The 26,322-nt window shown below is 41.8% G+C and overlaps 2 protein-coding genes across 5 annotated transcripts in view; one reads left to right on the forward strand and one right to left on the reverse strand.

Moving 5' to 3' along the window:
- The window catches only part of LOC121269943 (eukaryotic translation initiation factor 3 subunit J-like), a 33,482-nt gene extending 23,542 nt beyond the window's left edge, over nucleotides 1-9,940 (forward strand). For both annotated transcript variants that reach the window (XM_041175102.1, XM_041175103.1), the window contains exons 6-8: nucleotides 5,645-5,809; nucleotides 7,995-8,068; nucleotides 9,595-9,940. In XM_041175102.1, coding sequence (XP_041031036.1) covers nucleotides 5,645-5,809; nucleotides 7,995-8,068; nucleotides 9,595-9,711 — 356 coding nt within the window. In that variant the 3' untranslated portion in view covers nucleotides 9,712-9,940. The remainder of the gene's footprint in view (nucleotides 1-5,644; nucleotides 5,810-7,994; nucleotides 8,069-9,594) is intronic.
- A 1,981-nt stretch (nucleotides 9,941-11,921) lies between these two features.
- spg11 (SPG11 vesicle trafficking associated, spatacsin) overlaps nucleotides 11,922-26,322 on the reverse strand; it is a 157,225-nt gene continuing 142,824 nt past the window's right edge. For 2 of the 3 annotated variants that reach the window (XM_041175101.1, XM_041175099.1), the window contains 3 exons: nucleotides 15,101-15,256; nucleotides 13,188-13,339; nucleotides 11,922-12,721 (listed from right to left, as the gene is read on the reverse strand). In XM_041175101.1, coding sequence (XP_041031035.1) covers nucleotides 12,541-12,721; nucleotides 13,188-13,339; nucleotides 15,101-15,256 — 489 coding nt within the window. In that variant the 3' untranslated portion in view covers nucleotides 11,922-12,540. Of the gene's footprint in view, nucleotides 12,722-13,187; nucleotides 13,340-15,100; nucleotides 15,257-26,322 lie in introns of those variants that run through there. The other variant, XR_005941447.1, reaches the window with a different exon arrangement.

The raw sequence follows: 26,322 nt of genomic DNA on the forward strand, positions 1-26,322 counted from the left end.
GATCACACGATAGGTTGAGTGGCTTCTGGAGCACAGGATTGTGGCTATTGTAGCTATTATTGACCAATTGTCGTGAGGATTGATGCAGTGGGGTTGTAGCGTTGGGGTCGGAAGTGACTCACTCGAATCCTCCCAGAATGTGATCTGACAAGAGCAGACTACTCACTTACTGAGTAACTCTTTTTATTGTTTATCCCTGTCCCACCATTCCTGGGAAGGCCATGAGCTATGATGCCATTTGCTTTTACGTAAATGGTCATTGTGATAGCTCACAGCTTACTAATGGTCAATTGGGTAGGGTGCTGAACCCTGAGTGTGAGCTTCTGGAGTTCCCAGGAGGTGCAGAAATTATTGGGTTAAAGGTTAACTTTGTGCTCTTAAATAACATTGCAAAGATAGCTCAACTCATCAGCCTATATTACTCACAGAATCTCACAGTGCAGAAGAGGCCCTTTGGCCCATCAAGTCTGCGCTGACACGTGAGAAACACCGGAACTACCTACCTAATCCTGTTTACCAGCACTTGGTCCATAGCCTTGAATGTTAAGACGTGCCAAGTACTCATCCAGGTACTTTTTAAAGGATGCCAGGCAACCCGCCTCCACCACCCTCCCAGGCAGCGCATTCCAGACCATCACCACCTTCTGGATAAAAAAGTTTTTCCTCACATCCCCACTAAACCTCCTGTCCCTCACTTTGAACTACTCCTTTAGAAATAAATGAGAGCTTATTTAATCATCTTGTTTCAAGATCAGAAGCATCAATCTCCTGACAATTAAACTTGCAATGGTTTAGAAATTTGGGATTGAGCGCAAGTCAGAGCAGAAATAGGAATATTATGGCCTATGACCTTTAATAAACATTTCTGTAGGAATTATAAAAAGTGTTGGAAAAACTTCAGCTAGTCTGGCAACATCTATGGAGTGAGAAACTTAATATTTTGGGTTCAATATGACTCTTTGGAACTTTTTTTTCAGTTTTTATTTCAGATCTCCAGCATGTGCCGTATTTTGCTTTCATGGAGAAATGTGTTTCATGGGCCCTTCATGATCCCTGATGTAGCCTCCTGATTGCAATAACAAGGAGCATCTGTAAAACACTGAAAGGAATAATGAAAGCAGATGACTCCTTTAAATAAATTCCCTGCTTTGTAATTCAGCCAACCCCTTCAGATTCATAAACCAGAATATTATTTTGACAAGTGTTTTTGCATTGCAGTGCTTTGAGAATTAGTTATTTCAATAGGGGAGTGAACTAGGTTCTGTTGGGTTATTGCTGTGCAAACAGTGACGTGTATTGAGCTTTTAATTTTTGCAATGTTTAATTTATGGCAGGTTAGCACTAGAGATATTGGCATTGCTCCAGATAGTAATCTGATTCAAATTTCAAGGTCCCAAGGTGTAGACCACCTGGGCAGTCAGAGGGATTAATATTGGCAGCCAATAGGCGACTAGGGAACTTGCTAAACTTGGCTTTGCACCCGCACAACAGCTGATGTGAAGCAAAGAATTTGCGTAGCACCTCACTGCATCTCACAGGAGTTCCCAGGTCAGGTGACCAGCCCCTCCTGATTTAACATGACCAGCATTGAAAAGTGCCCACCTGGAATTATTGCAAGCAAGGATCATTTCAATTTCGTTCTTGAAATGTCTATCGCATGCAGCTCCTCCATGAAGTAGTTTTGTTACCGTATTTTGTGTCAATGTGAATGTGCTTCAGCTGTCTCCCTGTGAGCATGCAGCTCGTCCACAAGCAGTCTCTGGGTGGGAAATGCCCTGGTGACAGACTTCCCTGGGAGAGAAACTCAGTGGTCAGTTTGAATCCTGGAATGTTAAAGGAGCAATAGGGATAAAACTGAACAGTCTTAAATTGATGGACTTGTAGCCATTCCACTTATTCGAAATAAAGTATTAACTTTTTCCAAAGGAAAAGGATGGAGAAAGGTTCTTTCTGCCTCATCATTGAATTTAAACAATATATAGTGCGTAGCTGTTTTTGTGAAATGCTGGGCTGGTCTCTGTCATGCTCTTTCCAAGGCTGGATGGTGAATGTCACTGGTTTTTGGTGTCCTTAGCTGCCCTTTGCTGCTGGTTGCTTTTAAAGTAGTTTGAAATAGAGGGGGAAGAAGAGTGTTCCAAATTTCTGTTTTTTTAAATATTAAGTGAAGTTCTGGGGCTGGTGATTTTTGAGGGGTACAAATCATGTTGGGTGATGTGAAACTTGAATAGAATTTTTAGCATAGAAAGCACCATTCAGCCTCACTGGTTTATGCCAGTGTTTAGTTCGTATGCAGGTCCAGCAAGTAATTAAGAAGGCTAATGGAATGGTATCCTTCATTACGAGAGGGATTGAGTATTAAAGTACAGATGTTATGCTTCTGTATACAGGGCATTGATGAGACCACACCTCGAATACTGTATGTAGTTTTGGTCTCCTTATTTAAGGAAAGATGTAAATGCATTGGAGGCGGTTCAAAGGAGGTTTATTAGATTGAATCCTGGAGTAAGTGGGTTGTCATATGAGGAAAGGTTGGATAGACTGGGCTTGTTTCACTGGAGTTTAGAAGAGTGAGGGGTGATTTGATTGAAGTATATAAGATCCTGAATGGCCTTAACAAGATGGATGTCGAAAGGATGTTTCCTCTCGTGGCTGAGTCCAGAACTAGGGGTCACTGTGTTAAAGTTAGGGGTCGCCCTTTTAGGGTAGAGATGAGAATTTTTTCTGAGGGTTGTGCGACTTTGGAATTCTCTGCCTCAGAAGGTAGTGGAGGTGGGATCATTGAATATTTTAAAGGCAGAGGTTAGGCAAGGGAATCAAAGGTTATCAGGGTTAGATGTGAATGTGGAACTCTAAATGCAAACAGATCAGTCATGATATTGAATGGCAGAGCAGGCTTGAGGGGCTGAATGGTCTACTCCTGTTCCTATTTATGTTCCACATGAGCCTCCTGCTACCCTACTACTACTTGTCCTATAAGCACTACCTTACACTCCTTTCTCCCTCGTGTTTATCTATTTTCCCCTTAGATGCATCAATAAGAGAGAGGAGGAAGAAGAAAGTTTGGGAAGTGACCTAGAAGAAATGACGTGGGAAACAAATTAGATTGTACAAATGGTGAGATGAGTGGTGAAGAGCAAGTACATAAGGATCTCACAGCAATCGCAAGCAGTTAAACATCCTCATAGAACTTTTTTTTGGAGAGTATGGATCTCATTTCCCTTTAAAGTATTCTCATCTTAGATGCAGCACTGGCTAATTATGAGGAAATTTTACTTTTTAACTAAAGTACAATTTGCAATTGATTGGGATTTTTACATCAATATCAGTGATGAAGCCATTTTTAAAAAAAATCTCGTTTAATGTAGCAAAAAAAATGAAAGGGTTTGAGTTGAAGGTAATTGCTGTAGATCACATGGGAAGGAATGTCAGATTTGTGAGCATTTTGTAAAATAAAAAGAAACACTTTCCTGGTGATAGTCATGCCTATATGTGAACCCAGTTGAATGCTCTGACCCTAGCGAGATGAACGTGTGTTTATGGGGAACGGTCATGATGGGTCCAAAAATAATTTAGGACAAGCTCCACTCTCATTCCTCTACCCCAGAAAAGTTAACTAAGTTAACATTAAACTTTTGCTGGTTGAATTGAGTTATTTTACTGCATTTATACTGGTCAATTAATGAAATGTGGTATGAACTCTTCCCTGGTGTAAATGCAAATGAATTGATTGCTTCTTAGCGCAAACTGCATATCTCCAGGGAGGTATTTCACAGTGCTTTGAATCCAGATGTAGGAACAAACGATGTTAAATGGTTGGAGGAGAGGAAATGAAATGTGAAAGCAGTCATCAGTGGTGAGCAATTGGAATGTGTTTGAGAGAGAAGATAATAGCTTGCCTCTGGTCAGTTATTGGTGGAAGTAATGTGCATCAGTATAGTGGTGAGATTTTCATATTCATGCCATAATTCTGGGAAAACCTTTTTTTGTTGGGGATATCGGTTTCTCCTGGCTCAAGTATCTACAATCAGGGGTCATAGAATTCTTCACTCTTGTGAAACCATTGAATTCTCTGCTCAGTTTGAGTGTATGCAAGACAGCGATCATGGATTTTTGGGTGCTATGGGGAGCTGAAGTTGAAAATCAGGCATGATCTTATCGAATGGTGAGCAGGCTTGAGGGGCTGAATGGTTTGCTCCTCATATTTCTTAAGATTTGTGATTGTAACTTGCTGCTCTTATTGGTGATTTATGACTTAAAAGAATTTTAGCAAAACAAAATATCAGTGTTGTGTAACAAGTTAATTTGGGCAGCTTCTCGTCTGAGCTGCAAAACTAGAATCTTCGTTTTCCAAGGAAGTTGGTGGAATGTTTCCCCTCTCTCTGTTCAGAGTGTGTGGCATAAATCTTCCCCATTGTGAGAAGAGCGCTAAATTTTTATTTTGTCTAATTCGAAGAAGAGCAGAAGATAACCTGGCTAGCATTTATCCTTCAACCAAAACTAAAAAAAATCAGATCAGCAGAGGGGCGTGTTAGTGGGGTGGTGAAAAAGGCATATGGGACACTTGCCTTTATCAATCGAGGCATAGATTACAAAAGTAGGGAGGTCATGTTGGAGTTCTATAGAACCTTGGTGAGGCCACAGCTGGAGTATTGTGTGCAGTTCTGGTCGCCACATTATAGGAAGGATGTGATTGCACTGGAGGGGGTGCAGAGGAGATTCACCAGGATGTTGCCTGGGATGAAACATTTAAGTTATGAAGAGAGGTTGGATAGACTTGGGTTGTTGTCGTTGGAGCAGAGAAGACTGAAGGGAGACCTGATCGAGTGTACAAGATTGAGGGGCATGGACCTGGTGGATAGGGAGCAGCTGCTCCCCTTAGTTGAAGGGTCAGTCGTAAGAGGACATAAGTTCAAGGTGAGGAGCAGGAGGTTTTGGGGGGATGTGAGGAAAACCTTTGTACGGTGACAGTCTGGAATGCACTGCCTGGGAGGGTGGTGGAGGCGGGTTGTCTCATACCCTTTAAAAAAGTACCTGGATGAGCACTTGACAAGTCATAACATTCAAGGCTATGGGCCAAGTGCTGGTAAATGGGATTAGGTGGGTAGGTCAAGTGTTTCTCACTTGTCGGTGCGGACTCGATGGGCCGAAGGGCCTCTGCACTCTGATTCTGTGAACTGATCATTATTTAATTGCTGTTTGAGGGCGATATTGCCTATTGATTGCTGTGCTGATAACAAGTGACTAAACTTAATAAGTAATTGGTTGGAAAATGCTTTAAGATGTCCTGGTGAGGTGACAAACACTGATTCTGTCTATGTTCTTGTCTCTCACACACACGTCACAGTACTGGATGCTCAAGCCACGAATGTTTAAATAAGCTGCTGTCAGAAGCCCAGTGCCCTGCTGCAATGTTGATCACACACAGGGGTTTTACTCTGCACTGTCTTTACCTCTCTACAATGCAGATCATGAGAGCACCCTAACCTTTTACTGTTTCTGAATTTGAGGATGGGGTTGGGAATGATGTGGCGAATTGTGAGCAGCCTATGTGAGACAAATGAAAGACTCAGGCGAGTGTGGGAGAAGTGCTAGAATTCTGATGCTTGTCTGAAGTAACTGAATTTTATTGAATGTTACCTTCCAGGCATGAACAATGTAATGCAGCTTGGAATTGACTCCATGTGTCCATCCACTAAAGAAGACTTTACAGAATTTGGAAAGCTCTTGAAGGAAAAGATTACACAGTATGAAAAGTCTGTATATTATGTGGACTTCTTAGAGACCTTACTCCGAGATATTAGCATTTCATGTAAGTTGATCCTTTATGAACGTGAAATTTGTTTTGTTTGGCTTGTATGTCTTGACTTGAGCAGAAACCAGTCACTGTACTTCCAAGACCCTCCTAAGTGAGTTGCTGATAATCTCAGAGAGATGGAGATTCTGTTTCCTCAGTGCTTCCAGCCTCCAAAAAGCTGTGAATTGGAAGAGCTGAAGCTTACAATATTTACAGCACGTGGACCATTCAGCCCAAATGGTCGATGCCAGTATTTATGCTCCACACTGGCCTTGATAGTGATGCCCACATCCAATGAAAGAATAAAAGTCTCTTCCTACCCCTCTTCGCCTCATTCTATAAACATAACCAAAGGAGAAAGGAATAGAGGTTATCCGCTTAACTGCATCTCTGCTATTCACCTGAACCAGCTCCCTGTGTTCCATGTTCTAACCACTTTCTGGGTAAAGAAGTTTCCTCTGAATTCCCTATTGGATTTATTAGTAACTATCTTATATTTATGGCCCTGGTTTTGGACTTTCCATATACATTTATCAAATCCTTTCATAATCTTGAAGACCCTCTATCAAATCATTCCACAGATTCTCCTTTCTAGATGCCTAGTGGTACTTCAACCATCTAAATCATCACCAACTTACCATCACTGTGCTGGTAGGCTTTTTGCTGCTTTTCTGACATGTTCAGGGATTGGTTTGCAAGGTTATCTGAAGCCAAAATAGTCCCAGCACCCTGTAGTGATCAGGTACCATGAGTGAGCTGGTGTATTTAAAATTGTTGTGATTTTGTCATTAAATTATTCAAAATTTGTTGACGAGCAGTTGAGGTATCAAAATATGGAGCCGTATCCAGGGTGCCGTTGGGCTCAAAACTCAACTGGATGTGACTGTCGCTGGCTAGGCCAGCATTTTTATTGCCTGTTCCTAATTGCCCTTGAGACAGTGGTGGTGAGCTGTCACCTTGAACTGATGCAGTCTGTGTGGTGTAGGTACCCACAGTGCTGTTAGGGAGGGAATTCCAGGATTTTGAACCAGCGACAATGAAGGAACGGTGATATTTTTCCAAGTCAGGATGGTGTGTGGCTTGGAAGGACATTTGCAGGTGATGGTGTTCCCATGTGTCTGCTGCCCTTGGCCCTTAGGCTGTTGAAGTAGTCTTAGTGAGTTGTTGCCATGCATCTTGTAGATGGTCCACATTGCTGCCACTATGCATCATTGGTGGGGGAAGATGATGTTGAAGGTGGTGAATAGGGTGCCAATCAAATGGGTTGCTTTCTAATGGATGTGTTGTTGGAGCTGCACTCATCCAGTCAAGTGGAGAGTATTCCATCTTGTGGAACTTGTGCCTTGTAGATGGAGGACAGTCTTTGGGGAGTCAGGAGGTGAGTTACTTGTTGCAGAATTCCTAGCCTCTGACCTGCTCTTTGTAGCCACATTAAACCAGACCAGCTATATAAATAGTTTCTGGTCAGTGGTAATTCCCAGAATGTTGATAATGGGGGATTCAGTGATGGTAATGTCATTGAATGTGATTCCTTCTTGTTGGAGATGGTCATTGTCTGGCACTTGCATGGCACGAATGTTACTTGCCATTTATCAGCCCATGCCTGAATGTTGTTCAGGTCTTATTGAGCACAGGCTGCTTCAGTATCTGAGTGGAGAATGGTGCTGAACAAGGTGCAATCTTTAGCGAACATCCCGGCTTCTGACCTTCTGCTGGAAGGAAGGTCGTTGATGAAGTAGCTGAAGATGGTTGGGCCTAAGACACTACCCTAAGGAACTCCTGCAGTGATGTCCTGGAACTGAGATTGACCTCCAACAAACACAACCATCTTCCTTTGTAACTGAGATTGAGGGTCAAGGTTGTTGGTGTTGAATTGGATTATCAGCTTGAGGCTACTCCAACTCCATGCAGAACTCTCAGGCTTAAACTGGAGCATTTTTTCCTTTCTAGGACTAGATTCAAAGTCAAAGCCCAATCTCAATCCCCCTGCTATCAGGAAGCATGTGAAAATGCAAATCCACTTCTCATTGCGGTTTGGGGTGCAGTCCAGGCTCCATTGGGTTCTGCCTGATGGGTTCCATTGCCCACATCCTATTTTTGAATGTGATGTTGAAATGCTGTTGTTCATCACTGTGGTTTTGCAGCCATTTATGTTAGCCTGGGGTAGCTGCAGGAATTCAGCTCTGTGACTCTCTTTCAGTGGAAGTTGATGATTTGAAAAAGCTGAACAACTCTTTGACGTCGCTGTGTAGCGAAAAGCTGAAACAAGAGAAGGTAAGATGCTTGGGGGGGTCTCTTCCCCTCTCCCTCCCCCACAACAAAGCTGAGCAAAATTGAATATTTTTGTGTTTTTAAAAACAGGGACAAAGTGATCATGTTAAGTTTGTACAATACATTGTTTAGGCATAATTAAAACCACATTATCTGTGGCACGGTGGGTAGCTCTCTCACCACCTTAAGGTGATTGTGGTTTCTAGTCCCATTGCAGGGACTTGGACACAGAATCCAGGCTGACTCCCAATGCAATACTGGAGGAGTGCTGCGCTGTCAAAAGTGCCATCTTTCGGATTCAATTTAAACCAGCACCATGTCCACCCCTTTCCAAGAGCTGGTGTCCTGGCCAATGTTTATCCCTCAGCCAGTATCACTGGACAAATTGTCCAATCATTATCACATTGCTGTTTGTGGGAGCTTGCTTTGTGCAAATTTTCTGCTCTATTTCCTAAAATACAATAGCGATTACACTTCAAAAGTTAAGGCTGTAAATTACTTTGGATCTGAAAGTTGCTGTATACAAGCAAGGATGTTTTAAATCTTTCTGAATATAGCTCCAGGGTGACTCTGGGAATGGGAAATGAAGAAAGGTGTAATTAAATTGCTGGAAAATATTCTGTGCTGAGACCAGGTTACCCCACAAGGACCTGATTCTGTAACCCATGTAGGGCTCTTGTTATTCTGTCCTTTAGCTCAGAAGGTAGTTTGGGTGAACAGGACTTGGTGCAAATTAGGATATGGGAGGCCACAGTGCTTTGCTCTGTCCCATTAGCTTTAAGGGGCATGATCAATTTATTTGGTTTTGGCTTGAACTCGATGCACACATCTGTTCTTTCTGTGTACTACTGCTATGCTTCTCAGTTGAAAATAGCCTGTAAACCAACCATGACCTTGAGCAAAATTGATTTGCAATGCTCAAATAATTAGCTGGCTAGGGATCTACAGATTGTGCCTTTGAGTTTATAATTTTTCCAGACCAATTCCTACAGCCATGTTGCATGCACTCTTCAGATGAAATTGTCATTAGAAAATGATAAAATGTTAATCCAAATTATTCTGTTGGATCTTTAACACCAAGTCCTCTTCACCTAGCTATGCTCACTGATCTACATTGGCTCCTGGTCCAGCAACATCTCATTTAAAATTCTCATCCTCATGCTGAAATCACTTAATGGCCTCACTCCTCCCTGTCTAAGTCACCTCCTCCAGCCCTCTGGAAACTCTATTCCTACATATCTGCCTCATGCACCACTGATTTTAATCGCTCACCATTGCCAGCCCTGCTTTCAGCCACTAGTTCCTGAGCTCTGGAACTCACTCCCTCAACCTCTCCTCCTTTATGTTGCTCTTTAAAACTTACCACTTTGACCAAGCTTTTGGGTATCAATTACTTTGGCACAGTCTCAATTTTTGTCTGATAACCCTCCTGTTTAAGTCCCTTGGGGGAGTTTACTATGTTTAACATAAGTTGTAAAAGTTCTGCTCATGAAGAAACTATGACTTCTAATTTCTTTGACATTTTATAGCAAAGTAAAGGAAAAAAGAAGAAAAAGGCCCCAGTGCTTGCAGGTGGATTTAAGGCGAATCTGAAGGATGATCTTGATGACTACGGTTACACGCAGGATTATGACGACTTCATGTGATCACGTCCAGTGACCCAGGCTTCTTCCAGCATGTTTTTGTAGACAACCTCCTGCTGTTGGTTTCTTCTCGAGCTGCACAGAACCTTGCGTTGTTATGGAAACAGCTAGGACTCCAGATGCCGATGATAACACCAACAAGTTTTGTTGCTGGTACCATAATTGCGCATTGTTACGTGTCAGTGACAATACTTGCGTAGCACTATGTGGACAAAGTACCTGCATGGATTTGGGAGGGAGGGTGGGTGGGGGGTGGTTGGGTTTGGGAAGAGAGCGATATATATTTGAAAAAATATGGAGTCTTGCAGTATCCATGCCTCAGCATCATTATTGTGACCTGAGCTGATGTAATATCACGTTTATTGTGATACTGTAGAATCGCAAAGTAAGATGACTATTTTTAAAGTTTCTTGAATTTTGCCTGCTTTTTCCTTTGGAAACTAAAATGGACTAATTAGAGATCCTGATTTTGTGCTTTTGGTTGCTGGGTCAGTCTGCCTTAAGAGAACATGCCCTCAATATTTACTTAGTCCCAGAATTGGGGCAACAGCCCTGTGACTTTCCTGTGACGGAGGCTGAGTGCCCTTTCCACTTATTCTCTTGCTTTCAAAACAATCTCCAAGCACAGTTGAACATTTTAAACATAGTACATTGAAAGTGCCATGGTTTGAACCCAGCAGAGTTGTTGTTTAATGTAAGAAGACATTCATTTCACTGTTTTTTGGTGAATTGCAGTTTGAGCTCAGTTACTGGGGGCATCATGTAATTGTTCTGATGAGATGCAGAACCGTGGCCCCATCTGCCCTGCAGGTGGATGTTTAAAAAAAAATCTCATTCAAACAGGGGAGTTCTGGTCAGTACTCAACCCTGAGCTACATCACTTCACACCGTTTGGCTATTGCATTTCCATATTACAACAGTTACCACATGTCAAAAATAATTCATTGGCTGTAAGGTGCTTTGGTGACAAAGGCTCTGTATAAGATGTCGTTTTAGGGGTAAATGATCTAACTGATCATAGAGGATACCACAACTGGCTTCAGTATCCATAGCAATGTGCCTGCACATGCATGGTTGGTGTGGGTAGAATCTAGTTGAGTTGGCTGACACTCACCTCCCTTGCTGCCTTGGCTCAGAGGGGAGTGATGGCTATTGCTGCTTATGAACAGAATTTCACTGGAAGGGAGTGAAGAATTACATTCTTTCTCCTGAAGGCAGCAACTTGTACTAATGGAACAAAAGTGCAGAATCTATTCAAGAAAAATCTGCTAGAGTGAAAGAAGGGAATTTTGTGGCCTTTTTATTTACTTATCCCACTGTTTTTTGGTTGGTTCAGGAGGATAAAAAAAGTCTCCTGAACATACTTAAAAGGCTTGTGCTTTTTACTACAGGACAGTCCTTTATAAATGATTTAGAAGAACATATAAATTGGCATCAGTACAGTAAATGCTGCACTTTACACAGATTCTACATTGATCATGAGGTGTGGTTGCAACCCAATTAATTCCTTGGAATATGCATTATTTTTGCCATCCTGTTGCATTGTGTTAATTAGACAGTGGCACTCTGCAGTCTTGCGAGCACAAACAGATAATGGGAGTGGTACTTGTATTAAATATATATCTTTCCCTCTCCAAGTAAATTCATATTTATTATACAAAATAGTTTCTCACAACAGATGAGTAACTTATTTTTGCATCTCATCTGTTGCCATTGGGAAGGCTAATGTAAACATAATTGGACACTTGCTATGTTTTAAGACAATAAATGAATATAATGTAATTATTTTCTGCATTGTCTTTCCTCAATATATATATATAAACTAACTTGGTTGTGTAAGGGTGCAGACCTACCCATGTGCTTTTTCCCAAATTCTGACTAGGTCAAACACAAACAATGGTCCTGTCTGAAGTTTGTACACAAGTAATTTGATGACCGTTTAATTCCCCAACAGATCCTGTGAAGTGTAGCAGGAGGGTTGCAACTGGCATAAAGGATATTAAATTGTACAAAGATTCAACTCCAGTAGGATGGTGGAGTTCCATCTCGGAATTTTACAAGCTTCGTGCTGAAACTTTAAAGTCCCGAGTGCAAGCATTCTTCAACTTGATGTTCAGTCTCTATCATCTCACCCCTTGTGCCTTTATTATCCAGACCCTGGCCAGCTGTGATGTGCTAAGCATAGGAAATTACAGACCAATTATACAAACTGCTTCATGAATAGTTACACATTTATTATCCATAATGCTTTTTTTAAAAACACAAAGCATGATTTGATGCAGAATGCAAATAAGTGTTGGACACAATTATTGTTTTGTGGATAGTGCCAGCACAGTATAATTAACTGATCCATCTAACCAGAAGTGGTGCTTTAAAACACCTAGATACCCATATTCCATTCAGTGCAAAGTTCTCTCACCAGCAGGAAGTTCTGCTTCTGAATGAATGGATACAAGCCAATCTAAAACCATGCACTTCGCTGATGAGAATTCCACATGTATAAATTGGTGACATTTCAGTTCTGAAATGTTATGGTACAGTGTGATTTGCAAAGTCCAATCCTGTCCCATAGATTTTTGCTCCAGTACTGCCAGTATTGGTGTGATGTAAAACCCGTGTCCTACACAAAGATCTGCCCAACTTTCTACAGGAAGTATCTTCTATACACTGGTTGGTAGCAGACTCGGATTCAGGAGTACACAGGGTTAGTTTTTAGTCTGTGCCATAATTGTTTTACTAGTGTGAAGCTATTTACACAATTACAATATATATAACATTTGTTCAGATTGCATTTAAAAATGTTTGTCACTGCTGAAAACTGAGTACCAACAGCTAACTAGCAATCATGTCATTCAGGTAGCAGCTTGTTTGAGGTTCTTTAAGGAGCTTGTTTGCTATATCAGTGAAATTATGCTCATAAGCCAGTTTGTAAAACAGGTAGATGTCCTCGCAGTACTGCAGTAACCTCTTCAGGTTCTGACTTGCAGCAGCATCTCCCTTGTGTTGTTTAAACCTGGAAATATTTTTAAAAAAAAAGAGTATGCATCACAATGATGTCCATTTGTGCAATTTGGATTTATTGATTCTATCCCCCCCCTTAACTTATTTCCCAAGGCCTTTATGTTTTAGCTTTGTCTAATGCAGTTACGTGTATAAGATTGAGACACCCCTGTTCTGAAGCTTTTTCTTTAAAATCCACTCATGCAACCTCTCTCCCTGCCAAAGTGTCCCTTAAATTTTTTGCCAGGAGTTGGGCACCCTGGTTTAGTCTCACGACCACCCAGCCAAATTCTGAGAACTTCCATCGTGCTTGTCACGATATTCTCTGAAGCTGCATAAAATCAGCTGTAGGAGATTCACCTATTGATTTTATTTTTGCCTCATTTTTAAACCTCAGCATTAAGTGTCACTAAGTAATCCCCAGGCCATGAATATTCTGTAGGGTGAAGCCTGAGCAGGAGCTGTAAGCCTGTACTCACTTTTTTGAAACCTCTTCAAACAGACTGTGCTGTAGGTGATGCTGTTGCTTAAACTCCTCCAGGTAGGCAAACTCACCATGAACAATAACATGTTCATACAACATTTCTGCCCAATCAGGTACAAAGTCATATGCCTCTGCAACTATGGCAGCCTGCAAAGGAGGAAAAGGAGAGAGATTGACAATCAATTTCACTGTCATGAGTTGAATGGAAAACATTCATCAGTAATAAATCTGACCCACTAAGAAATGACTTCAGACTTGCATACTGGATCACTTCCGGTATCTTGCCTTATACTGCTAATATTTCAAATGTATATTTGTGAATAAACTGGTTTAATGATTTTAGCCTGTTGTGAAAAGTGGCTGATCTGTCTTATCGAATAATAGAGATCCCACCCATCAGTCAGGAAACAAGGAAAAACAGTCACTGGGGATCCATAAGTAGACCATGCTCTACCAGTTAATACGTTCATGGCTAATCTTCAGCTCTATACCACACTACACATTTTGGTTCATGGGGATTAACTAGGGTCTAGCTGCAGATTTGTGAATTACGAGTGGTGAAGTCACAATTTTACTAGGAAATAAAAGCTATTGTGGATTCCCATAATAGTAATCGGGTATGGTTTATTCTCAATATATATGAATAAAACTGGAATCAGTGCCTTTAGTGTTACTCCAAATCTGTGGAAAGAAACAGTTAACACAGTCAAATATGACACTTCAGAACTGAAGGAGGGTAGAAACGTGATGGGTTTTATACTGTTTAAATGTCAAAGATTTCATGAAACAGAAGAAAGGTTTTGTAATGGTTGTAGCATAGACTCTGGACAAATGTTTTGTTTCTAAGAGGCAGAACGACAACGGGGAACAGAGTACATGGTCTGGAAGATTGAACTTAATGTCAAGGCCTGAAGGCTGTAAAGTGCCTTATCGGAAAGTGAGGTGCTGTTCCTTAAGCTAGGGTTGAGCTTCACTGGAACACTGCAGCAGGCCGAGATCAAAGTGGTGAATTAAAATGGCAAGCAGTTGGAAGCTCGGGTTGAATAGAGGCATTCCTCAACTACACTTGCTCACACCCTGCCTCCTGTACAGGTTCCATTTCATTCTCCCAGTTTCTCAATCACATCTGTTCCAATAATGCAGCAGGCATTGTGTGTTTTTATTTCCTCCCTTTATGATTATTTTCCTTTAGAGACTCAATGTTGTCTGCTGCCAATGCCACTCTATGGCTACAGGACATTAGCTGTGCTTCTGTTAGTTTTGTGGCTAGGTGACAGGAAATCAGGGGACGTTAAACATCTCTGCCAGAACCACAGAACATATTCATCTGGAACCTCACCACATCTGGCCCAATATTTCTGTAAGTTTGTAAATTTTGTACTTAGGGGAAGGAGGGAATGGCAGCACTGAACAAGAGTTTTTTTTTTTACTTAATGCATCCAATATTCCATGAGTCAGTGGGGATGAACCCAGTAGGCACTTTAGAATGTCCCTTCACATCTGTGCATTTCAACTTCCCCACATCAGTCATGTTTGTGGCTTTGAGCAAGATACAATTTGCTGCAGTTTTATGTTGTGGATTTACAGAAAAATGGGACTGCCATTTGTTAGTCTGCAAAGGGTTTGAAGGTGACATTACAAAAGTGCATTAACCCATTGCTCACTCAGATTCTAGGACAGCCAAGTTCAGAATACCAGCTGGAACCTGGGGATCAGAACTTAAACATCTGAGGATCAAATCAGAGATCATCTGGGTGATAACTTGGAAGAGTTAAAAAAGCAACTATTCAGATCCATTAACGGATAACCATTGAGTGCAGCCATACTGAGATTTGTAACTGAAGTGAGACAGATCGATTGTAATAACAGCAGGTATTTTTAAACACAACAACTATTTCCTCAAGGTACCTGATAGAACCTTGGCAAAGAGAGGATACAAGGCATCAGGTCATTTCTCTGCAGATTAACTAACTGCACATCCTGATTGTTGTTTAGAAAGTGGAGCTGGAGAGTCACCAGTTTGGCTAGTTTCACACACTGAGAGGCACGTCGGATACATGAGTCCTGGAAAGAGGAAGGTTAACAAGTATTTAAAATCTCATCAAACTCAGGAGTTACTTTATTTGGGAAATTCTCTCATTAGAAACCATCATGCTCAACTATCTGGACTTGTGCTAAGCCAAGCTACAGGACCTTTAGTGTCTTTTTAACAGAAATGGGCAGCAGCTATCACGTTTTTGATTTGAGCACTTTCCACATGCCCAGTGCGAATGATCATTTCAGTAGGTAGGCCCATTTTTCCAATAAATTGGAAGGTGGCTTTATGGACAAAGTAACCTGGCTTCAGGGTACTGGGGCAGAACAGCAAAACAATTCCACCACTCATTTTCACTTAGTATTAACAGCATCTGCCTGCCACTTGCCAGATCCCACAAATTCCTTTTGAAACTAAATTTAAATTGGTTTCCATCACCCTTACATACTGCACATTCCAGATCATAAAAAACAGGTTGCACCCAAAAAAATTCTCATCTTCCCCAAACTTAATTTGGCAAAAGAAAGGCACTGAGCCAAAGAGACATCTGAATAGCTCAGAGGCTTTTTTTGAGGAGGAACCTAGAGCTGGAGAGATGGGTTTAGTGAAGAAAAACCCACTAAATCCTAATGACAAGCCTGAAAAGTCATGTCAGAGGGACCAAGGAAACATATGGCACCAGTTTCAGGACACGTGCCACCTCAGGACAAAGCAGAGCTGAGTGGTTGTAGAAGTTGATTCTGTTAAGCCAGCTTCCACAACTGGTCACCCTTTTAAGGCTAGTGCAATAGTGCACAAAATAAATGCAAATCTGGAAGATCGAAACCAATGATCCATTTGAATTGCTTCTATCTTCTGGATGAACTTTGCGTCCAATACTGATTAGTTTGTCTCCTAATGAGCCATCTGCTTCTGAAATGACATTAATATACGAGATGTGTTTTCATGCACACAGACAATCTGTTCTAGCCAGCAAGAAAATTAAAGTAGCCACAGGAGACAGCGAGCTTCAATGCAGATCATGTAAAACTATGGGAAGAATTTCTATAGAGATCTCCTATAACTAGAGAAACAGACAAGGGGTTCCAACCATCTATGCTTAGAAATTATATGCATGTGCCTTCAATGAAATGAGATCTCCACACGGAGATCCCCACAGCTTATTAATAGAAGAATAAAAGTACAGAAGTAAATTTGATGGTTGTCATCAAAGACATTTTTAGAATAATTATTTCCCCAAGAGAAAGGAACATAAGAATTAGGAGCAGGCAGCCATTCAGCCCTTCAAGCCCGCTCCACTATTCATGAGATCATGGCTGATCTACTTCAACACTTGTTTTCCTGCACTATCACTGTATCCCTTGATGTTTTTAATATGTAGAAATCTATTGAGCCTCCATAGCCCTCTGGGGCAGAGAATTCCAAAGAATAACCACCCTCTTAGCAAAGGAAGCCTTACTTATCTCAGTCCTAAATGGCCTTCCCCTTATTCTGAGACTGTCCTCTGGTTCTAGACCTCCAGCCAAGTGAAACTTCCTGTATCTACTCTGTTGAGTCCTGTAAGAATTCTGTATGAATGAGGTCACCTCTCATTCTTCTAAACTCCAGAGAATGAAAGGTCCAGTCTATTTAATCTTTCATCATAGGACAATCCCTCCATCCCAGGGATTATCTTGTGAATCTTTGTTGCACTCCCTCAATGGCAAGTAATCTTTCCTTAGGTAAGGAGACCAAAACTGCACACAATACTCCAGGTGCAGTTTCACCAAGGTTCTATTTAATTGCAGTAAGACATCTTTACTCCTATACTCAAATCTTCTTGCAATAAAGGCCAACATACCACTTGCCTTCTTATTGCTTGCTGTACCTGCATCTTAGTTCATAGTGATTCATGAACAAGGACACCCAAGTCCCTTTGAAGTTCAACACTTCCCAACCTTTCACCATTTAAGAAATACTTTGCATTTCTATTTTTCCCATCAAAGTGGATAATTCAGCATTTCTCCACACTGTATTCCTTTTGCAAAATTTTTGGCCGTTCGTGTAGCCTCTCCAAATCCCCTCAAAGCATCTTTGCATCCTCTTCACGACTCACACTTGCACCTAATTTTGTGTCATCTGCAAACGTGGAAATACTACGTTTAATCCTCACATCCAAATCATTGATATAGATTGTGAATAGCTGGGATCCAAACACTAATCCTTGCAGTACCCCACTAGTCAGCCAGCTGACCCAAGAATGACCTATTTATTTCTGCTTTTGTTTCCTGTCCATTAACCAGTTCTCAATCCATGCCAGTGTATTGACCCCAATTCCATGTGTCCTAATCTTGTTTCCTAACCTTGTGTGGAATCTTATTAAAAGCTTTCTGAAAATCTAAATATATCACATCCACCAGTTCCCCCTTATCTATTCTGTTAGTTACATCCTCAAAAAACTCCAAAAGGTTTGTTAAACATGATTTCTCTTTCATAAATCCATACTGACTCTGTCCAATCCTACCATTATTTAAATGTCCTGTTATCACATCCTTTATTATAGATTCTAGAATTTTCCCGACAACTAATGTTAGGCTAACAGGTCTGAAGTTCTCCGTTTTCTCTCTCCCTCCTTTCTTAAATAGTGGGATTACATTTTCCACCTTCCAATCTGCAGGAACCATTCCAGAATCTAGAATTTTGAAAGATGACCACCAATGCATCCACTATCTCCACAGACACCTCTTTCAACACTCATAGCTGTGGGTCTGGAGTCGCACGTAGGCCAGACCAGGTAAGGATGGCAGATTTCCTTCCCTAAAGGACATTAGTGAACCAGATGGGTTTTTACAACAATTGACAATGGTTTCATGGTCATCACTGGACATTTAATTTCAGATTTTTACTAAATTCAAATTCCGCCCTCCGCCATGGTGGGATTTGATCCCGGATTCCCAGAGGATTACTCTGGGTTTCACTGCAGTGACAATACCACTATGCCATCGCCTCCCCAGAGAAACATGCAGGTAGTGCAGGATTCTCCTGAGGTGCTCTCACTCTCTAACTGCTTTTCCATTTTGGATACTGGTGAAGAAGTTGGTTCTTCAGAGGACTGTAGCAAAAGCCAAGTTTATGGCACCACGGTTGACTCAACTGCACAGGAGGGGAGGAGGAAGAGCTTTAGTGGTAGGGGATTCCATAGTTAGGGGAGCAGACAGGTGTTTCTGCAGCCGTAGATGTGACTGCAGGATGGTTTGTTGCCTCCCTGGTGCCAGGGTCAAGGATGTCACAGGGTGGCTGCAGGACATTCTTTTGGGGGGGGACAGTGAGCAGCCAGAGGTCATGGTCCACATTGACACCAATGGCATAAGTGGGAAAAGGGATGAAGTCCTGAAAGTAGATTTTAGGGAGTTAGGAAGGGAATTAAAAAGCAGGACCTCAAGAGCAGTAATCTCAGGATTACTCAGTGCCAAGTGCTAGCGACCATAAGAATAGGAATATTGAGCAGTTTAACACATGGCTGGAGAAATGGAGGAGGGAAGGAGGGCTTTAGATTTCTGAGGCATTGGGACCAGTTCTGGGGCAGGTGGGGCCTATGCAAGAAGAATAGGTTTCCCCTTAACAGGACTGGGACTAATGTCCTCACGAGGAGTTTGCTAGTGCTGTTGGAGAGGGTTTAAACTAGATTGGAATGGAGGTGGGAACCTGAGGGGAAATTCAAAGTAGAGAGGAGAAAAACTGGCAGTGGGAAGTAGAGAAGTATTAATTGATAAGGAGGATATATCAGAGACTAGTATCAAGGTAAGTAGAATACTTGGAGAGTTTGATAGAATTAGGAGTGGGCAATAGTAAGTCATTAGATGTGGTCAGAATAAGGGGGTGGGGGGGTGGGTGAGAGGAAAAGTAAAAAAGCCTAAATCTGGGCTAATGTGCATGTATGTGAATGTACGGAGTGTGGTTAATAAGACTGGTGAACTGCAGGCACAGGTTGACAAATGGAATTCTGATATTATTGCTATAACAGAGACCTGGCTCAAAGAAGGGCAGGGCTGGGCGTTAAATATTCCTGGATATAAGGTGGTTAGGAGAGACAGGAAAGAAGGGGAGTGGCAGTATTGATTAAAGATGGACCGGAGAGAGAAGATATTCCAGACGGGTCAAGGAAAGAATTTCTCTGGCTAAAGGTAAGGAATGAAAAAGATGCAATAACATTCATTGGTGTAGTATACAGGCCACCAACTAGTGGAAGAAATGCAGAGAAACAAATTTGCAAAGAAATTACAGAGGTGCAAGAATTAATTATAGATTAATTATTGTGGGGGCGTCAATTATGCAAATATACACTGGGATAGGAATAATGCAAAGGGTCTAGAGGGGCGAGAGTTCCTGGAATGCATTAAGATCATTTTCTGTTGCAGCATGTTTCCAGTCGAAACAAGAGGGCAGGCACAGTTGGACCTGGTTCTGGGGAATGAGTTGGCCCAAGTGGATCAAATATCAGTGGGAGAGCATTTAGGAGACAGTGACCATTGTATCATAAGGTTTAGGTTGGCCATGGAAAAGGACAAGGAGCAATCCAGAGCAGGGATAATTAATTGGGCGAAAGCCAACTTCGATGGAATGAGAATGCATCTGAGTCGAGTGAGTTGCAGAACAGACAGTGGCTGAACAATGGGCCACCTTCAAAGAAACAGTATTACAGGCAATGTCAAAGTATATTCCCTTAAAGGGGAAAGTCCAGAGCGCCCTGGATGACGAGAGAGCTAGAGGTGAAGCTGAAAAGGAAGTAGAGCACGTATGACAGATGTCAGGTAGAAAATACAATGGAGAATCTGGCTGAAGACAGAAGGACTAGAGGGGAAGTGAAAAATACTGATAAGAAAAGCAAGGAGAGAGCATGAAAAGAGAGACTGGCAGCAAACAGAAAAGGAAATCCCAAGGTCTCCTATAAGCATATAAATAATAAAAAGATAATAAAGGAAAGAGTAGGGCTGATCAGAGATAAAAAAAAGGGAACTTGCAAATGGAGGCAGGAGAAATAGCAGGGGTATTAAACGAGTACTTTGCATCTGTCTTTACAAAGGAAGAAGATGCTACCCAGGCCAAGGTGAGACAGGAGGTAACTGGTACACTTGAAGAATTTACAATTGAGACAGGTGGTGTTAGAAAGGTTATCTTTACTTAAAATAGATAAGGACCAGGACCAGATGAGATGCATCCAAGGGTACTGAGGGAAGTGAGAGTGGAAATTGCAGAGGCACTAGTGATAATCTTCCAGTCTTCCTTAGACACAGGGGTGGTGCCAGAAGACTGGCGAATTGGGAGTGTTACACTCTTGTTCAAAAAGGGGTGCAAAGGATAAAGCCAGCAACTACAGACCAGTCAGTTTGACTTCAGTGGTAGGGAAACTTCTGGAAACTATAGTTCGGAACAAAAATCAATAGTCACTTAGAATATGGCAGGATAATTAAGGAAAGCCAGCATGGATTCATTAAGGGAAAATCATCTTTAACTAACTTGCTAGGAGTTTTTTTTTTAAAGAGATAACAGGGAAGGTTGATAAGGAAAACACTGTTGATGTGGTGTATATGGATTTTCAAAAGGCATTTGATACAGTGCCACACAACAGACTAGTGAGCAAAATTCTAGCTCATGGAATAAAAGGGAAAGTAGGCACTTGAATAAGCAATTGGCCGAGTGACACGAAACAGACAGTAGTGGTAAATGCTTGTTTTTCAGATTGGAGGTAGGTTTGTGGTGGAGTTCCCCAAGTGTCAGTGTTAGGACCCTTGCTCTTCCTGATGACCTAGACTGTGGTGTGCAGGGCATGATTTCAAAATTTGCAGATGGTATGAAGATTGGAAATGTTATCAACAGTGATGTGAATAGTCATGAACTTCAAAAGGACAGACATGTTGGTGGACTGAGCAGACATGTGGCAGATGAAGTTCAATGCAGAGAAGTGTGAGGTGATTCATTTTGGCAGGAAGGATATGGAGACACAGTATAAAATAAAGGGAGAAACTCTAAAGGAGTGCAGGAACAGAGGGACCTTAGTATATATGTAGATAGGTCATTGAAGATGGCAGGGCATGTTGAAAGCGCAGTTAATAAAGCATATAGTATCTTAGATTTTATTAATAGGGGCATTGAATGCAAGAGTAAGAAGGTCACGTTGAATTTGTATAAAATAGTTAGGCCTCATCTGCAGCACTGCATCCAGTTCTGGGCACCATACTTGAAGGATATGAAGGCATTGGAGAGTCAGAGGAGATTCACAAGAATGAGGGATAAAGAGCTGTAGCTATGAGGATAGATTGGAGATGTTGGGACCGTTTCCTTGGAGAAAAGGCAGCCAAGAGAAGACTTGATGGAGGCATTCAAGATCCTGTGGGGTATGGATGGGGTAAATAGTGAGAAACTGTTCCCACTCAAGGGAGCATCAAGAACTTGAGGGGACAGATTAAAATAATTGGCAAAAGGAGTAAAAGTGATGAGAGGAAAAAAATTTTCACCCAGAGGGCAGTTGGATTCTGGAACGAACTTCCTGGAAGGGTGGTGGAGGCAGGTTCGATCGAGGTATTCAAAAGGGAATTACATTGCTATCTGAAAAGAGAGAATGTGCAAGGTCATGGGGATAAGGCAGGTGACTGGGACTAGGCAGAATGCTCTTTCAGCAAGCCAGTGGAAACTTGATGGGCTGAATGGCCTCCTGCACTGTAAAGATTCTATGATTGCCTTTATTGCTACCTTGATCTATTGCCTTGTCATTTCCTTTTAATTTACTCAATCTTCCCCTACATGATCCCTTCCCCCATTATTTAGTTTAAAGCCCTCTCTACTTCCCTAGTTATATGATTCGCTGGAACACTGGTCCCAGCACGGTTCAGATGAAGGCTGTCCTAACAGTACAGCTCTCACTTTCCCCAGTATTGGTGCCAGTGTCCCACGAGCCAGAACCCACTTCTCCCACACCAGTCTTTGAAGCCACGCATTCATCTCTCTAATCTTATTTACCCCATGCCAATTTGCATATAGTTTAGATAATAATAGATTATCACCTTTGAGGTTCTGCTTTTTAATGTGGAGTATGCTCCACATACTCTCTATGCTGAACCTTTTTGCTATTCTTACAATATCATGAAAATGGAAGTTGCTGAAACTGTTTCATGCTTCCTAACTACTCTGTTATCTTTCTGCACTTTCACCATAGAGGCAAAGCAAGACTCCATTAAACCGGCTAGTATTTTTCTCCATTGTGCCTCCTGCCAATGCAAGATGTCCACTGATACCACTCTGCACATGCACACTGGTCCATGCATGCGCAGAAAACCAATGATGTCGCTGTGCTGTGCTGTGTTTATTTAACCTTTTAAGATTTCATTATTTGAAGGGTGTATAGTTTTTATTTACATGACCACGGTAAGCCAATGACATTGCGCAGGTGAACAACGGAACCCTCTGAGAAGCAGCAACCGGGAATTATTCTCTTAAAGATGCTGCCCCAGGCACAGCGACCAGAATTTTCCAGCTCACCCCCGCGGCGGGCTCCCTTGAAATCTGTGTTCACATCGGCAGCACCAGAAGACCCTGCGTGAGGGGCTGCAAAATTCAGGCCGGGGGATATTCGCATATCCCTCCCCAGTCATTGCCTGTGTTTACGTGACATCTAATAGTCTGTGACCTTAATTGCAGAGTTGATTCTGACCTGGCACAACCTGATTTTATTGCCCTGCTGCCAATCCAGTTTTCAGAATCATGGAGAGAACTCTGAATTGTGCACTTACATCTGTACACACATCTCCCTTTCCACTATTAGATTTTAAATGTTTCGAGAAGGCCACTAATGGGCTATTAAAACATTTTATGTAACTGTGGGCAAGTTCAGTCTCCAGTAGATTCGGGGGTCGGGGGGGGGGGCGGAGAGATGAGGAATACTAGTTAAGGAAGAAGTTGTAAAATACTGCCCTGCTACTCCACTAACTGTTTGATAAGCATCTCCTGCTCCTGGTTGCTGCCTGCTCTGTTGCTTGCAATGATGTAACAGAATAAAACACGAGAACTGAGCATGCACGGCGTTAGCAACAAATGGAGTCATTTTTTGGTGCTTCCCAGGTTATTTGATAAACAAAAGAGCCCTCCTAAGAAACAATTTCACTTATTAACAAAAGGAACTGTGATCAAGGCAAACTGCCTGTTGGAAAGTTAGCTATGGGAGTCATGCCTAGTCTGCTGCAGTCAGAACAAAACGAAAGCATTCAAAGCGGACAATCTTTGAACCCAATTGCAATCGTATTTGAGGTTCTATGTATTTCAAATGAGATATTAAACCAACATCCCACCTACTCTCTCTGGCGGTGTAAAAGATCCCACACAATGCTATTTCGAAGAGGTGTTCTCCCCCGTGTCCTGGCCAATAGTTATCCTTCAACCAACACATACATTACAACAGCACTCAAGTACTGGGCTGGAGGTATAGCACTTTGGGATGTCCTGAGGTTGTGAGCAGCGCCATATGATTGCAAGTTTTTCTTTATATTTCTTGACAGTATTACAGGCTTGTGGAGAGTTGCTGGTTGTAAAAGAGTGAAGAGTCAGAGGCTTGTTTTTAATTCACTAGGCTGAGACACTTATCAGAAAGATAATATAACAGTCTGTTTCTGAGTGATAAATGATCCAAGGAGTATACCATGCAAGACTGGAAATTCATATTACACAATCGTTCCAAATGTCAGACTTAATGTCGCTTGTGTCTTCAGAGAGTTCAGACAGAGACATGTTTGTGGATTATCGAGCATTACAATTACACGAATCACTTGCTTTGGAAATCTCTAAATTAAATCTCGGATCATATAAATTTCCTATGACAGCTACAGGCTTGCACCATGACAATGTCTGCAGAAATAGGGTGGGGCTGTTTGGGGATAGAGCCTGAATTAGCAAATTTGAATCTACCAAGCACAATAAAGAATTAATACTTTTCTTTCCGAAGGATGGATCTCTGCATTTCTTTGTGGATTTGTGTATCCATATAAAAACAGCTTGCATTTATATAGCATCTTTCATGACCCCAGATATTCCAAAGCCTATGAAGTACTTTTGAAGGGTGGTATAGTCACTGTTTTCACATCTGTACTTCTCTCTACTGTGGGTTGATGCACTGTAGGGGACATTCATCAACTAGAATGGGGTGAAGAATAGTTACTGCTATCATGAAACATACTGCATCCCCTCACGATGGTCCAACTTCAACCTAAATTTTCTGGCCATTTAAAACATTTGGGTTATTTCTTTTAAAATAGATCTACATACACATGGGGATGCTGTAAGTGGCATATTACATGACAAGTTCCACTAACCCTGCTTTTTGTCCTGACTGCCTGAGGGCAGGTGGCGCTCTTGCCAAGGAGGCAGCCATTGCTGCTAGGGGGGTCCCCAGCATGGACAAAGATAGCTCAAAAAGGAGTACCCCTCCACCTTGCCAGGGACCAACCAGGGTTTAACCTGGCAGTCACCTTATGCAGCAGGGGCCCCTAAACACTGGTAATATGCCAGCAGAAGCGGGAAGAGACCTTTACTGGCCACTAAAGTGGCTCGACTGTGTTCTGGGCAGGTGGGCTGTCTATACCTTTCCCACTGCTGGAAAAAGGGCATGTCACCCTTGCCTTCTCACATCATTTTGCCAGCCTTCTCATCTCCCAGCCCACCCCCAAAGCACTGATAAAATTCAAAGCCCCATTTTCATCACCGTGCCACTGGCAGCCAAGCTGCCTGGTCCCCAACCTCTGCAATTCCCTCCTTAAATCTCACGATCTCTCTAACCTCCTTTAAGAATATTCCTTAAAACTATTTCTAATATCTCTGTACATGGTTCAGAGTTAGGTTCTGTTTGATAACACTGCTGTGTTATCAAGGAACATATCTTTTTATTTCTGTTGGACTGTTGTAAAGAACATAATTTTTAATTTTCTGTTGGACTGTGGATTAAAATTACAATGGCTGCAGTTTGAAAGACATGTCCACTTGAACAGGATTAGAGATATGTACAATGTTGCAGTCCTAGAACAGGATGCACTATGCAAGACAGGATGGTGCCAGAAAGGAGTCCTGGGCCAAGGAAGCTGCCTGGCAACAACATTTTAATTGGCTCCTGACCAGGTTTTGTGTGAGGGCAGTGCAGCAGAATAGCTCGCAGCCTGAAAGGAACAAAACCTAAAATCTCTTTCTCCTGTGTGGAGAAGATTCCAATAATTCCACAATAATAGATAGCTGGCTTTTTCTCCTCATATCTCTATAACCTGCTCTCTCTGAAAAACCCTGTCAAAAGGCATAGGGGATAATCACTGTTAGAGACATTGAAAGGCAAGTGCTCAACAAGTGAACTAAATACTGAAAGTGCTGGAAGACCACCTCATGTCATCAACAAGAACTGAAAGGAATGTAGAAGACATCGATCAAAATCAACCCATTGAACCCTGTACTCCAGAATTGGTGCTATTGAGCGGTTTGATCCCACCCTTACAATCCATGTGTTTTTTTGTGTGTCTTGTATGTGAGACTCGGGATTTAAGAAGGGGTAGAGTTTAGGTTATAGAGTTAGAAATTAGCAGGTCATATTTCTTTTGCCACTAGTTAATGACAGTTTGTTCAATGAACAGTTATTTACTTATTAAGTTTACAAACCTGATGCTCGTATTCTGTTAACCTAGATTAAACAGTTAGGTAGAATGGGGCAATCTGGTGGTTTGGTCAAACTTTTCACATTTATCGGGCTCAGGGAACAATGGGGCTGATATTACAGCGCACTATCCCCAATGAGTCATGACACTCCTGTGAAGCCTTGAGATGAAATTCAAGTTGTTGTTGTTACAAAACGTGAAACATGTGCAACAAAATCCCATTGCATTGAAAAAAAAAAACTGACCAGGTTGAGGATTTCTATAAAATCCAAGCATAAGAGGATGGCTGGAGTTGAAGCTCTTGCTGGAAGATGTACGGCACTTTGTACACGCAGGAGCCCTTGGTGTTTTTCAAAAATGAAATGCATAATGATTCTCCTCAAGTACCAACAGGAACTTTAAACTGACCTGGGAAAAGTCTGCCCAAACGAATCCAA

This window comes from Carcharodon carcharias, chromosome 26, assembly GCF_017639515.1.
Source record: "Carcharodon carcharias isolate sCarCar2 chromosome 26, sCarCar2.pri, whole genome shotgun sequence".
In the NCBI taxonomy this organism is placed as follows: Eukaryota; Metazoa; Chordata; class Chondrichthyes; order Lamniformes; family Lamnidae; genus Carcharodon; species Carcharodon carcharias.